The sequence below is a fragment of the Rhinatrema bivittatum genome, chromosome 4, assembly GCF_901001135.1.
Source record: "Rhinatrema bivittatum chromosome 4, aRhiBiv1.1, whole genome shotgun sequence".
NCBI classification, from domain to species: Eukaryota; Metazoa; Chordata; class Amphibia; order Gymnophiona; family Rhinatrematidae; genus Rhinatrema; species Rhinatrema bivittatum.
In genome coordinates this window covers 443,460,649-443,476,068 of record NC_042618.1, presented here as the reverse complement: position 1 = coordinate 443,476,068, position 15,420 = coordinate 443,460,649, and the positions used below count along the sequence as shown (strand labels likewise).

General features: G+C 47.0%; 1 protein-coding gene across 2 annotated transcripts in view; it reads left to right on the top strand.

Annotated features, from left to right (window-relative positions):
* The window catches only part of PLXNC1 (plexin C1), a 109,432-nt gene that overhangs the window by 65,079 nt on the left and 28,933 nt on the right, over positions 1-15,420 (top strand). For both annotated transcript variants that reach the window (XM_029601621.1, XM_029601622.1), the window contains exons 21-23: positions 6,491-6,637; positions 10,833-11,013; positions 14,085-14,188. In XM_029601621.1, the coding sequence (XP_029457481.1) occupies positions 6,491-6,637; positions 10,833-11,013; positions 14,085-14,188 (432 nt within the window). The remainder of the gene's footprint in view (positions 1-6,490; positions 6,638-10,832; positions 11,014-14,084; positions 14,189-15,420) is intronic.

The following is a 15,420-nucleotide window of genomic DNA, read 5'->3' as shown; positions in this document are numbered from 1 at the left end:
GCGCATAAAGCACCCCCCCCCCCTCCCGTTTTTACACACGCGGGCTTCTGAAAATTAGCCTGTGTGGTTTCAAGAAAGTAACCTTGTACGGTGCTTCTGAACTTTCCATTTCCCTGTTCATGGCAAAGTAAAATGATTGCCCTGTTGAGAAGAGCTATGCCTTGAAACAGTGAATCCCACCCAGTGTGCCTTGGCACAGGAATGTGCCGAGGCTGTAGCTCTTGTAGGCCACAAACTTTTCTTCCAATTGCTAGCTGGTTTGTCTGCAGTCTTCTTTTAGTCTTTCCCCTACAACAGAATATCCTCCCGCCAGCAGGGGGAGACAGAGAGTAGTGCTTATCTGCTGCTGCTGCTGCTGCTGCTGCTTTTGCTTTCTCCTCTTCTCTACAATTGAAACTGCAGGGGGTGCTGTAGTCTCACAAGTCCTGCTGCCAGTGGCGGATTGGCCTATCAGGGAATCGGGCATCCTCCGGTGGTCTGGTTGCTCCGATCACGTAGTTTTTTTTTTTCAGCTTCCTGGCCTGTGGCCAAAAAAAAGATATGACAGCCTGAAGAGACCCGTCGGTGTCGATGTTTCCCTCGGTGCTCGATCCAGTCTTTCCCCGGCACCAAGGATGATGACGCCGATGTCCTCGATGGAGTCGGTGACGGGCGATCACCCTGTCCACAGTGCTCCAGGCGAATTGCCTCCGAGGTCGATGGACCCTCCACGGTCGGTGGCGCTTGAACTTGCGTCGATGGAGCAGTCTGATTTGAAGCAAACAACTGCTCCATTTTGTCCAGGTGAGCGCGAAGGCCTTTGGCGGTCATTTGTGCACAACTAGGGCATCGACGAACGTTGTGCGAGGGGCCTAAGCACAAAGCACATACTTCATGCGGGTCCGTTATGGACATGGTCCTCGGACACTCGGGACATTTTCTAAACCCGGTCGCCATGTTAAAATTTGGCGGGCATGCGGTCAGTGACCGTCGAGCACCGAAGCGGTAAGCCGCCAGGAACCGACCACATGTACCGGAAAAAACACTTACCGAGCATCGGAGGGAATGGAGCGTGATGGGGAGCCTGCTGAGGGATTTTTTGAGAAGATAAACTTCAAATAGTTCCGTGAGGAAAGTTGTGAGAAATTTATCACAGAGCTCCTAAACCGCGAGGCAACTGCTGAACGGAAAAAAAGAGACTGAAGGGGGACTCCTTCTGGCTGCAGGGTTAGTGGCATGCTGGGCATGCTCAGAGTGCCAGCCAAAGTTCTAAAAACTTTGACAGAAGTGTTCCGTGACAGGGCTCCATCTGATGATGTCACCCATATGTGAGGACTAACATCCTGCTGTCCTGGGAAAACACCTATTACAGGTAAGCAACTCTGCTTTTTCCATTGTTGCACTGCATACAGAGTCTGTCTTATTACGGTTTCAAATTCAGTTTTTGTCTGCATGTTTCTAGTTATACTTTATTGTGTCTTTATTCTTATTTGGTGAGGGTCTGTGTGTTCTGTGTGTGTGAATGAGGTGAGGTTTTCTGCTAGCATGCAGTTTCTGTGTAGAGATCTATAACAGCTTGGCTTTTTTTTTTATCCTAATATCAGGTGTATTGGTGTTTTAGGGTCTGGTGTAATATTTACAATGTTGCTTTTTCATAGGTAGGGTTATTACTGTGTGAGTGCTGGCAGCTAGTGCTGTTTTCATATGGAAGATTTACTATATTGTAATTCAGTTTACTCAAAGCTTTCTGAGGGATGACATGTTTTACAATAGTCCTAATACCTTATGGTTGCAGGTGTCTTTTTTTGTAGAGTTTTCTGGTTGGTACCACAGCAATTGTAAATAATATACATGTTGTAAGTGATATTTTTATCTTAAAACACTGATAATTGCATATTACTACAATTGCATATTTTTAAATTATTTGTGGGAAGGGTGGGGCTAGGAGTGTGGGCAAGGTTGTAAGGTTCACCTATGACACCTAATATCTTGCACCCTTGCACCAGCGCACTGGCTCCACAAGAGAATGCAGGATTCCTTCTGTGCTACTTTGGATTATTATCGCTCCCTAGTCTCGGCCAGGGCTTAATTTTCTCTTTTTATAAGCCCAGAAGTAGGGGTCACTTCTGGTTCCCTGGAGTCGGTAGGCAGAGCAGAGCCCGAGGAACCATCAAAGCAGCAGACTGTGTAGCCAGCAGTCAATGGGAATGCACTAGAGTGGAGGGAGGGTTGTGGAGAAGTGGAGGTGAGCTGCAGGCACAGGAAGGAAGGGGGTAAGCCAGGAGGAAGTGCCTGTGTAGTGTTGGGGAGACTTCTGACTGAGGTGACTGTACTGAGCTCTGAGAGAAGCAGTTGACTGTGGGACCAACGAGTCTCCTAGAGTAGTGGTTTTACACCCTTTTCTGTCAGGACACACTTGACAGATGGTTCTCACATGCGTGACACACTGAACATATGTCCATCACGAAGCTAAATGTAAATGTACACTTTACAGCCACAGGAACCTCCCTGACCCACAACAATAGATGCAAAGCAGAACTAGAACAGCCTCTGTACAATTTACCATACAAAAAAAATATTTCTGTTGTCATCTCATTAATAGCAATGCAAACTCCCTCCATTACCAGGCACAGTAGCCCTTATGAAAAGACAGCAGTTTATCACCAGTGCATGTCCTATTAAGAAACCACAACAAATAAGACGGATACAAATGCCTACATGCTAGTAAAATACCGCACCTCGGTCACTCACACTGAACTGACCTTCACTAAATACAGAATAAAAGACCACAAATTACAAATAGTAGAAACTGGAAGGAAACCCAAAAAGCCACTGTGCATGCAGTGCAAACCTGAAGAAATGGAAACAGAAATATAGCACCTAACATAGTCCCAGGATCTGCAATAATGCACACAAACTAATCCACACAAAGTTACACCTGCATTATGGCCTGCACTCCAACAGTAACAACCCTATCTATGAAAAGGCAACACTACAAATATTAAACCAGGCCCTGAACTCTAATACACCTCCTATTAGGAATACAGAGCAAGCCAAGCTGCTATAGAGCCCCACACACAGAAATAATTGTAAATCTATACTAATAAATGTTACAAAACAGCTGATGAACAGAATAACATCCAACAATTAAAACTCATCAAAATTATTAAAAATTCTCCCAAACCCAATAAAATATTTCAAAACAGCAGACATCACATAATACCCAATAATTACAATGGCAGTCAATCAAGAAAAATAAACTTAAAAAGCCACCTTTACTTACTCTTTCCAGCAGCTCTCCTACTCTTCTCCCTTGCAGGGCGGTAACACACACCAGAAGAGCAGTACCTGCTGAAGCTGTGTCCTCACGGTCCTTTTCCTTAGGGCCCATGACCAGTCTCTCTGACTCTCTCACACACACCAGTCACACTCCCATGATCAGTTTCTGTCTCTCACACACCAATTATCTCCCCGACCAGTTTCTCACACACACCAGTCACCTCCCCGACCAGTCTCTCTGTCTCATGTACAAAGACATATACACACACACACACACGCTACCCACTCCCAAGTTCTCTCTCTCACACACACACCAGTACACCCAGGTTTCTCACTCCCATGCTCATTTTCTCGACATGCACAAGCTTCTCATTCCCATAATCACTTTCACTCTCTCTCTCTCTCTCACACACAGACTTCTTACTTCCATGCTCTCTTACATACACAGACTTCTCATTTCCATGCTCTCCCATGTACACACACCCCTGTCATCTCCCTGACCAGTCTTTTACTCTCTCATACACACACACACCAGTCACCTCCCTGACCAGTCTCACTCTTTCTCTCTCTTGCACACACACACAAACACCAGACACCTCCTTGACCAGTCTCTCACCCTCTCACACACACACACTCCAGTCACCTCCCTGACCAATCTCTCTCAATCACATATGATCTCTCTCTCTCACTTACACCCAGGCTCTTAATCACTCACATGCTCTCTCTCACACACAGGCTCTCAATCACAATTATATACACTCTCAATCACACACACACTGTCTCTCACAAACAGGCAGGATGACTGGCTGACTGGCTCTATCTATCTCTCACTTCCTCCCCCCACCCACTGAGCACAAATGGTAGCTGTAGCAGCCTCCTCCTAAAGCCCCAGCAACCCAAGAAAGAAGAAACCCATCGGCCCCGGGGAATAATGCTGCAGTCTCCCTTGCTGATTGCCTGCTGCTTCTGATTTTGCTCCAGGCCAATGCTACTTCTCAGGGCCAATTCTATCACTGCCACTGCTTTTCAGTGCAGCACGGCTCTTTCTTCTTCCCACTCCCTCCACTGCACATCACTTTGTCTTCTGGGCTGCAGAGGCGAGAAGAAGAAAAGGCCAGCTGCAGTTGCCATCTTCCACTAACCCTGCTGCCATTCCCATCTGGGCTTGAATGTGCCCAGGCAGCAGCGACAGCAGTGGAAAAATGTCTGCCTCCCACTCAGTGGAGGAAGGGGAGAGCAAAGCAGCGGGAGACCGGGTGGCATGCGACCCACCTGCTGGTGCTTGGCGACACACCGGTTGGGAATCTCTGTCCTAGAGAATAGGATTGGGAAAGGGAGAGGGTCTTCTGCGGAATGGGGAAGGATTGGCAGCAAGCAAGAACTTTACCCTATGATGCAGCAGTGCTGGACTGGCGACGCTCACTGTGTGAGCACGTAAACAGCAGTGCAACAGTAGCAAGTCACAGAGAGTGTTTGTGGGTCTGTGTCAGAAGGAGTGAGAGAGACACACCCATACACACTTTGTCTGTGAGAGAGAGAGTGTGTGTGTGCGTGTATCTTTTTCTCTGACACACACACACACACACACACACACACACACACTCTCTGTGTGTGGGTGTGTCTTTATGTCTGAGAAAGAGTATGTTTCTTTGTGTGTCAGTGTTTATGTACCAATAAAGTTTCTGAAATCTAAAAATCTGTTTGTGACCAAGCACGTGTGTGTGTCTGACACTGGCTGGCAGTGTCATTACTTGCAACTGGTTCAAGAGCCAGATCAGGAACCCAGGGTATCTCTCTAAGAGATATAAGCAGATGTGTAGGGGGCCCATCCAGTTTGCATGGATGGAATGCAGGGCTGCAGGTCTGCTCACCCCTGGTCTAGAATGTGCTCAACTTTTTAGTTCTTTAGGAAAGATGAAGTTTATTTTGGAGATATTTTGCCCCAATTCTGCCAGGTTCCAGGGTCCACTTGGCGTGCTTTTGGGAGCTGTTGACACATGGGCTGCAGGGAAAGTGCATGAGGGCATCGGATCCCCCATGGGCCGGCTTTGAAAAATTCCCCGGGCTGATATTTTCCTGCAGTCCGCCCCTGCCTGCTGCCCTCATGTGCAGTTCCCACTGCAGAGGGAAACAGGCAGAGGAGGAAGAAGCAGCACCAGGTAAGTCAGTTCCAGGACATGGGGGAGAAGGGACAGCTGAATGTGTTGGGAAGTGGGGATGTTGAGGGAGAGGGAAGGGAAGAGAAAGTGCTGATGCCAAAGTGGGGAAGAGAGTAGGAAAGGGAAGAGGATGATGAAAGAGGGTGGGGGGGGAGGGAGAGAAAAGGGAAAGTGATGATGTCAGGGAGTGAGGTGAGAGGAAAAGGATGATCCCAGGCAAATAGCCCAAGAGGGAAGGAAGGGAAAGTGGTGATGCCAGGGGTCAAGGGGGATGGGAGGGAAGGGAAGACAAGGCGATGATGATGCTAGGAGTGGTTGGGGGGAGCGAGAAGGTGATGATACCTGGGGAGAGGGAAGAGAAGGTATTGATTGCAGCAGAGTGGAGGGATAGAGAAGAGAGGGGAAGAGATGGTGGGAGTGAGAGATGGGGGGAAGGGAAGGTGATGATGGCAGGGGTGGGGGGAAGGGAAGGTGATGGTGTGCCACAAAAAAGGTTGGGAACCACTGCCTTAGAGCAGCAGTAAGGGAGCCACTGGTGACTCAGTGACACTGCTGTACACAGCCATGCAGAGGAACCTGGGCTTGATTTCTGGCACAGTCGTCTGCTTTCAAGGACAGTCAGGGCTGGAGGGCCAGGGCTGGGACAAACCCTGGTGGGGAGGGAGTAAATCTTTGTTGAGTGGCGACACCTAGTGGTCAGATTCATGACCCACGCTTGAAGGACTCTGGTGCATGGGCCCTGGCTACAGTGACTGGACTGAGTGATTTGGTAGGGGATACAAAATACGGAAAAATATTCACAGTGTGGTTTAGAAATGAAAACTGAGGTCCCCAGATCCCAGACTGAGCCAGAAGCCCAAAAATAGCAGGAGGGAAATGGCTGGGTCAAAAAAAACAAACAAACAAACAGTAAGAGTGGCTAAACTCCTCATAAATATGAATCTGCGTCTTTCTAGTCTTCATTTCTTTCATCCTTGGATCTCTGTTGCTTCTTCTTCAGAATCCGTAGCCTAGTCTTGGACGTCTGATGCCACAGAAGGTCTGACAACCTGCTTCGTGCATTTCTGTTTCAGGAGCGAGTCGGAGAATCACTCTATCTCCTTGTGACGATGCTGAATCAGAGAATACACAAAGGACCCGTGGATGCCATCACCTGCAAAGCGCTGTTCACGCTGAACGAAGACTGGCTGCTGTGGCAAGTGGCCGAGTTCAATCCTGTGGTATGTTCATGAATTAATTTATGAATTAATTTATTAATTTATGAATTAATTTATGTTATTTATTGTTATTTATGACCTCTTGTTACCTTTTCACTTGTTAATTGTAAACCGACATGATGCGATACCCATCGCGAATGCCGGTATAGAAAAACTTAAAATAAATAAATAAATAAAAGCAGGGTCACGGAGGAGTGGTGGCCTCTGCCACGCACGATTTGAGAGCAGAAGATGCATTGGTGCTCGCATGGTGGCTGAGAACTGCCGTCTTTTCAACATACTCTTTACCTCCATAAATTAATTTCATTAGGTGATCCGGCCACGTGCCAGCCACATTAGTTTCTCACGCTGTGTCTACAACTGCAGTGTACTTGGTCATGTTAATCTTTATTTCCATGCATTCAAGTGGACCAACAAAAAAATAAGGGAGACACCTTTTAATGTTTTGTTAGCCCAATGAAAAGGTATCCCCTTATTTTATTTTGTTTGATTAACCTTTATTTCTGTTAATAAGTGCACAAAGGATCATTGAAAGATAGGACTTAAATACATTCTGGAGAAATAGACCTGAGTCATTTAATTCTGTTGTTTGGAAAAAAAAAATGCCCAAAAAGCTGAAAATGTGCGATCTGTTGAGATAAAGTTGATTTCTTGCAAAGTGTGACACATCTGCTCTGCGTTTCCTGTTGAACCAGAGATATCGGAATGCTGTACGTTTCCCCTGTTACTCATTAATAGCCATGGCCTTCCAGCTTCACTAGACAGCACCCTGTTTCTCCTTTGAGCAAAAGATTCAAAGTCGTTTCTTTGGCTGAAATGTTGTAAGTTCCTTGTGTTCTCAAAGACAAAAGAGGCAGTGCTCTGATGCAGACTGTTCTGTGCTGGGGACCGGCTAGCGACAGCGTAAAGCAAGCAGCAGATGGGCCGCGAGTTCACATTCAGCCACCCCCCCCCCCCCCCCCCCAAAGGCTGCTCAGGGCAGTCAGAGAAGGATCAGCAGAGTTCTGCCCAGCTCAGGAAGGGGAACCTCCCTCTCGGTGTTTCGTTCTTCACCTAAACGCTTCTCTTTTTTATGCAGCCAGCCAGCTGCGCGTCGCCTTACATTTTAGGGGATCATTTTTACACATTGATTTCAAAATGCCCGTCACCCATCACTTCACTGCCTTAAAGGTGGCCCCAGCGGTGCAAGCTCCGCCCAGGCGGCCCGCTCTGAAGGTTTGGCTCGGAAGGATGGACTTTGAACCTGACGCCACCGAGGTGGCTTTCCTCAAGCGTGCGCCATCGCAGGGGAAATCCCCGCACCGTTGGAGAGCGATGCTTTTCCTCTTCCAGCAGAGTAATGCTGGTGCGTGCCAGAGTAGAGGAGGCTCGGTACATCGGGGGCAGATGAGGCTGCTGAACGTGTATGGAAACCTGAGTCTTTCGGTAGGGATCGGAGAGCCCCAGATTTTCTGTGGAGAGCGAAGAGCAAATGTGAAAAAGTGAGACGGTGGCGGAGAGCAGAGAAACGCAGAGGAGAAGGGGGGCTGTTTTGCACTCCCTTCCCTCTTGGTGCCGGCACTAGGCATAAGCAGACTTAAAACAACGGAGGGATGCGTGAGCGGGTTCCTTAATTAGTCCGTTTGTTGTTGAAATGGCCAAGGCACTGTTTCCTCTGCTGGGTTTGAGGTGCTGCCCCTGCTTGCAGATCCCCCAATAAAAGTGGACTGTAAATCTCAAGTGGTTGAAATGGCTCTAATTTATTAACAATTGCTGATTCCCCTCCAGGTGCCAGCCTCGTTTCAGGGCCTTTCACAGTTCTCCACTTTGCATTAGGAAGCTCTCCCTTACAGATTTCTCCTTCAAACCTAGGTCCCTAGATTAGCGTTAACTCTCAGTTTTGAACCACTGCTCAGAACAGATCTGCACCATAGCCACACAAACATGGTGCGAACACCAGTCTGGCTTCCAAGAAAGTTCTGATCACAATGGAAAGATGGTGGAATTCTCCCCGGTCGCTGTAAGCAGTCAGGCTCAGAAGGTAGCAATAACCAGTTCCCTGTACTACCAGGATCAGTCCAGACTGCTGGGTTATGCCTCCCTTCCAGCAGATGGAGTCAGAGAGAAACTGAAAAGGCACCTCCTATATACTCTGGTGCACCACCTGCGATCCCTCAGTATTTCTCTGACTCCAGCAGATGAGAGAGCATAACCTGCGGTCCTGATCCTCTCTAAATTGGGAAGGGTTCCTGTCAGGTTTGGTTTAAAATTCTGGTGAATCCGTTGACTAGATCAACTCTAATATTTTATTATAGCCCACAGAGTCTTCGTATCCAAGCTCTTCTCGGTCTCTCTTCTCAGTCTTCTAGGGCAGTGGTTTTCAAACCTGAGGGTCACGACCCAGTTTGCAGCCCCATTTCCGACGCTTCTGCTTTGTGCGGCTCAACGTGACTGCGCAGTGCTGCTTACACTCTCGGGCTTCTTGGCCTTCATCAGGAGAATGGCACTGAAAGGCACAGGGACTGCGTGGCTCGCACTTCCTGAGAACCACGTGGCATCCCAACTCTCAGGGCTATTCTCGTGTTGAGGGCCAAGGGACCTGAGAGCACAGGTACTGTATGGCTGACACTGTCCGAGCTGTGCAGAGTCAGAGGCAGTGAGTGATGGGGACTGGGGTTGGGGGGAGGTGGTGAGAATGAGCAGTGGGGACTGGGGAGGAAGGGGTTAGTAAAAGTGGTCAGTGAGCAATGGAGGCTGGAGAATGCACGCATGCATGTGCACCAGGGGGCAGGGCGATGCTTTTCTTCCCCTGGGCCCCCCCGAGGAGAAAATGTTTTCTTCTGTTGGAAAAAAGTTTGAAAGCCACTAATCTAGGGGTTGACTAATTCACTTTTTAATCAAACCACTGGGGTTTTCTGGCTGAGGGATTTGCTGGGTCGTACCGTTTTTAGCCAGAGGTTACAATTGCTTGAAATGCCAAGCAGCTCATAGGGGTCCCCCAGACTCACTTTTTATTGTTGTCATTTTCTCCGGAGACATCGACGCCTTCCTCTCTCCCACCATGGACCTCCTGCTTAGGACTCCCAGTCCAGTGGCACCACTTCTGCCCCTTCCATTCTAAGGGATTCTCCTGGGCTAACAGAACGTTTTAAACTTTCAATTCCCGACACCAATTGGGCCTATTTACTAACACGAATATTGCACAGCCCAGCCGGGCTCGGATCTTAAAGGGGCAACAAGTCCCAGTTGACTTGCACCCCTCCCCCCCCCCAGCAGATGAAAACATTAGATGGGACTAAGGGGAGCCTCGGGTCGGCCAGTGCCATTTTGGATTATGGTGCCAGTGAGGCAGGACCAACTGGGGATTTCTACTGCTTTCTTAGGACCTGGGGGCTCCTGCAAATAAGGGGGAGGGGGGAGTGGCAGGAGGAAGGAGGCCAGCAAGGAGGTGGAGAGTTTGGAGGGACAGGGCGTCTTCAGGGGGAGGGTGATGTACTGGGGGTAGGGGAGGGGGGCCCCCGATGTGGGATCTGCTTTGGTGGGGGCACTGTGGTTGCAGGATATTCATTTCCGGAAGGGCTAAGTCACTTGGGGTTTGCTGTCCCTTTTTAGGGATCTGGGGGAGAGGGGCTCTGAGAGCATCAACGGGCGCAATGTCTGCCCTTGCTCCCGGGAGGAAAGTTAGCCGTACATCCTGAGATGTAGTTGTCATTCAGAGGCTGATCACAGATTGTGAAGGCCATTGCAGTCCCTGAGGAGTCTTTTTAATATTAATGAGCTGCTTTGCGTAGGACCCATCTCATTAATGCTTTCCTTATGTTTATGCTGTGATATTTGCAACAGTCACACAAGAGTTGCTCACGTCCCGTGTTAACACGGTCTTAACGTGTGTTAAAGGCCTAATTTTGCATTTAACGTACACTGCCGCTCCATCTCAGCCAGGTAAAAGGGCTCCTAATATTGTAGGACTCGGACATTGTTGGGAAAAGATCAGCATCCAACTGCTGTGTGTAACCAGTGCAGAAAAGTTGCAACCGTGGCAATAACTTTTGAAAAGCAGGGTTAAAACTGGTTTTTTTTTTAAAAAACCCTCAAAATTGCAAACCTGGCAGTAATGCATAAGAAGCATAAAACATATTTCATTTGGTTTAAGAAATTCAACCGGATAAAATGAGCTACGTTTTGGAATAACCTGCTTTTGTTTCTTTGTATTCTGCAGGAACTAAATGTTGTTTTTCCGAGAGTTTCTGATAATGAGAGTGAAGACGCCGCCTGTCAGAACCTCCAGGTCAATGTTTTGGATTGCGACACCATTGGACAAGCCAAGGACAAGATCCTTCAGGCTTTCTTAAGCAAGAATGGCTATCCTTATGGCATTCCAGTAGGTGAAACTGGACTTGGTAAGGCACATTGAGTAGGGAATAAGAGATTTCATGTGCCCCTTACTGACTGCGCAGCCTTTGGCCTCTTTGCCATTCCCCCACTGCTCGCAGATTTCCTTATCTTTTGGTCACCAGCCCAGTGCTTCTCGATGCTGCCACAAAGACCATATGAAGAGAAGGAGGTGGGCGTTTGTGTAGGGATGTTCTTCGATTTTTCAGGACGCTGAATTTGCAGCGATTTAACAATCCTGCAGTTTTTTGCATTTTAACTGCTCACTTATTGCAGCACTTATGTTTTATATTTACAGAAAAAGGCTCAATATTTCGAGGAGTTATATACATAAAGGATATTAATTCATCTATCACAGGCAATAGTGCCATTAGAGATCATAGTTGGTCTGTCTTTTCCTAAGTCTGCCTGAATCTCTTTTTCATGTACCTGTTTAAATCCAGTAGGGATTATTTGTAAGTAAACAGGGCTGGTGTTTCCATTTGGCAAACTAGGCAGTTGCCTAGAGCGTCAAACCTTTGGAGGCAGCAAAATCCTACCAGTGCAAGGCTCAGGAGCAATGGCAAAGACCTTCCCGCCAGTGGCCAAAGAAGAGGAAGAGTTACTGCTGGAACTCATCCCACCAGCGGCCAAACAGGGAGTGGTCTGGGGCTGCTGAATTTAGGAGGAGGCCTGGAGCTGTCGCATTAGGAAGAGGCAGAGAGAGGAAAATGAATACTTGTAAGTGTGGAAAGGTGGAGACAAAAAGAGAAGGAAAATGGATGCTGAGTGGGTAGAGGGTGGAGAGAGAGAAGTTGCTGAGTGTATGAGTGTGGAGAGAAATTGGAAGCGCTGAGCAGTTGGCAGGATGGAGAGAGAGGATGCTGGGTGGATGAGGGTAGGGTAGAGAGAAGATGTTGACACTGCAAAAAGAGGGCGAAGACATTAGGGTGATACTAGGCAAGGAGTGGAGGGGAGAGAGAGGAGAATGCTTTGGGATGGAGGAGGAGAAGAGGAGATGCAGAACAGGAAGAGAAGGGGGGAGGCCGGACACTATGAGTGGGGGTCAGAGAGAGGAGGATACTGTCCCAGAGCCAATGCTGCCAAAGAAAAGAGAGCATTGTGCTGTTGGGGTGAAGATTAAGGGTTCGCTTACGGTGCCTGATACCCCTTGCACCAGTTCTGTAAGTAAATTCATGTTTATGTAGACAGCCTGTCGCACAAACCCAAACTGGGGAGACCTATTCAGTAAAGGTGGCCCTAGCAGGAGCTTACACAGATCATCAGAGTGTGCAAGCCTCCTCACCAACGTCAAGATGCTGCTCTCGAGAGGATATTACCTCAACCTCTGGTAAAGTTCAGAGGTGTGCAAAAAACTGTGCTCACGCGCGGATCTCTCCCAAGCCAACCCAGATATCTTTTCCTGCAGCATGAGAAGTGTCCCCGAACACCGAGGCGCTTGCTTTGCTCATGAAAGTTCCAGAATGGAAACCTGTTTATACTGAGTAAAATAAATGTTAAAATGCAATTATGTAAAATGTAAACGAGATGTAGTAAACATATAAGAAGATTTATGGTGGGTGTTTACAGAATTATTGTAACCCCCCCCCCCCAAACAAAAACTATTGGTATACACTCCGACTGTAGGCAGGCATGCAGGATACTCAAGAGAGTGAGAAGGGGGAGGAGGCTGAAGGCTTTCAGGCTGTTTATTTATTTAAAAATCCCTGACTGCAGTATTTGGTACTTAATACACTCCAGACAGCCAGGTTACCAAATCTGGTTCTCAGGAACCCCACAGTAGGTCTGGTTTTTCAGAGCAATCACAACTATTGCAAATGAAGCTGGTTCAATCTGCCTTGACTAAATGCATGCAAATATAGCTAATGAATGTTAAGTTTGGATATTCCGAAAACTAGACCAGTCAAGGGGTCTCAAGGACTGGATTTAGGAATCACCAACCACAGTAAGAGGTTTTGTTTAATTTGTACTTATGGGAAACTTACTAAGCATATCTAAACCAGTGTACTCTGCTCTGATTACTCAGGTTTCCTTTCTTTGCAATGAAGGCAGATCAAGTGCTTGTTAAACACTTTGTAACTATCAGAATCATTGGTAAGGTATTTTTAATCTTCGTACCCCGCTCTGGGCTGTTAGAGCCAAGATCATGACTACCATGAGATGCATGTGTGGGAAGACGGAGACAGGAGAGATCAACCAGTGGCACTATTATATTTGATTTTCAACCCTGTTATATAGATAAAGCACAACATTAGAATCTACCGTGAGCCAAATAAATAGGATTTCTGTCTCATCCAAATTAGCTGGTTCCCCACTTTGATCAGAAGTGAAGGAAACAGGAATGCCATTGTTGTCAGCAGTCGCTTGCTGCTAATGATGATGATGATTGATGCTGCTGTTACTCTGTTGTTTTTTGTTTTTTTTTTCTCATCTGTGCCAGGCCAGAGTTTTCTTGTCTTTTCAGTGAAGACCCTTTGATCCATCACTTAGCAGTGCTGATGCAGGAGCTGGCTATTTCTGCAGGCACAGGATGCGGGAGAGCCATCTCTGGCTTGATAACACACTGTTCTTGAGTTAGTCAGACAGCTCGTTAGCATGCTGGAGGGAGCATATTTTTTTTGCAGGTGGTTGTCAGATCTCCATGTTGCATGCCAGGGGTCCTTGATGTGACAACTTTGTTGCTGGGCATACCTTCTTTTCTTCTGATGTCGTGCAGAAATGTTTCTGCATTCTGGCACAAACCGGGAAAGAGGCTGCGAATCCTTACCCTGGCTGACTAGGCCTCACCACTAATGCTAAGCTAATGCTCATGGTCCACCCCAGTGCTATGCTAGTCCTAACAGGGCGAGCATTTGTTAAGCTGGGAAGGTGGTTTATAAGACCAGTAAAATAAATAAATATCCAGTTCTCTTTTAATATCTCACCTTATGTATCAGATACATAAATTGAAAAGATAATTTGCATTGTGCTGATTTCTTTCGGTTCTTTAACCCTTTATTTAATTCAGCACTGAGTCAGCATTTCAGGTGCATTGGGTTTCATTATTTTTACAATTGTGATTACATTTTGTTCTTTGCAGAACTTCATGTTGGTCAGCAGCGGAAAGAGCTGTTAGATATAGACGACTCTTCTGTGACCCTGGAACATGGCAAAACAAAGTTAAATACCATTGGACATTATAAAGTAAGAATGAGAAATACTGCTCCAGAATTAGAATGTCAGTGCAGAAGGCCTGGATTTGATACTTGGGCCTGGTCTTTGCTCCCCAAGCTAGCCAGGGCTAGGAATGCTAAAGGGGCAGCATTCACAGCTCTCTGCGGGGATATGAGGGGAGGGGAGTCCCAGCCTGGCTAGAACAAGGGAGCACAGATCTGGAGGCAGACTTTGTGGCTTCTGGCCAAGGAGCTGGGCTTAGGGAAAGTTTAAAAACATAAAACCGGGGAAATGCTCTGGGTTGTTGCGAATGAATGCTCTTGGCGCCATTTCCTCAATAGTGGCCAGTTCCAGTCAAGCCAGTAGCCCAGAGAAGTAGGAGACAAATTCCAGAGCCAAAAAATCCAATTAAAAAATGTGCAGTATTTAGAACTTCCGATATGCAATTCCATTCTGTCTGTCTGTTCTAAGCCCCCATTTACTGTAGCTCTGAATTCTAGCCCTTCCCCATCTCACTGGCCACCTTTGTATGTTACAGTACTCATTGCTAAGCCCACTTTATGCTCTCTCTCAAGAGTGCTGGTTGACATATCACATATAATTTATTTATTCATTTTCTTTTATAGCCCACCTCATAATAACAAGGTAATCTGTTTGGAAAAATATCTGAGCATAGGCCTGAATGCAAAGCCTTTTTTCTCAAGCTGCAAAATAAGGTATTCTGGCAATCTCAGTGGGCATTTGGCACGAGCCCTGGAGATTTCCTCCTGTGCATAATTTCTTGCACACCTTCAAGTTTTGCATTAAAGAGGCAGGTTTAGCTTTCTCATGGTTGCCTATAATAACCTATCCTGCGCCGTGGTTCTTAACCCAGGCCTCGGGATACACCCAGCCAGTCAGGTTTTCAGGATATTCAGGAGATAGATTTGCATGCACTGCCTCAATTGTATGATGATCCATCCCATGCATATTCATTGTGAATATCCTGAAAATCTGACTGGCTGGGTGTGTCCTGAGGCCCGGTTTGAGAACCACTGAGCTAATGTACCATGCATATCCAATAATACCATTCATTCTTGTGAAGTTAGCCAGTTTTCTTTTAAAAATATTCAGGTCTGATTTCCCTAACAATACTGTACATACTTATGTATAAGTCAAAAAATGTTATCCTCAAAACTGGTCCTTAAAATCGTGTTGTCTTATCCACGGGTCAATCCACATAATGCCGGTACCATAATTGCAAGATGCATGAGTGAATCGTT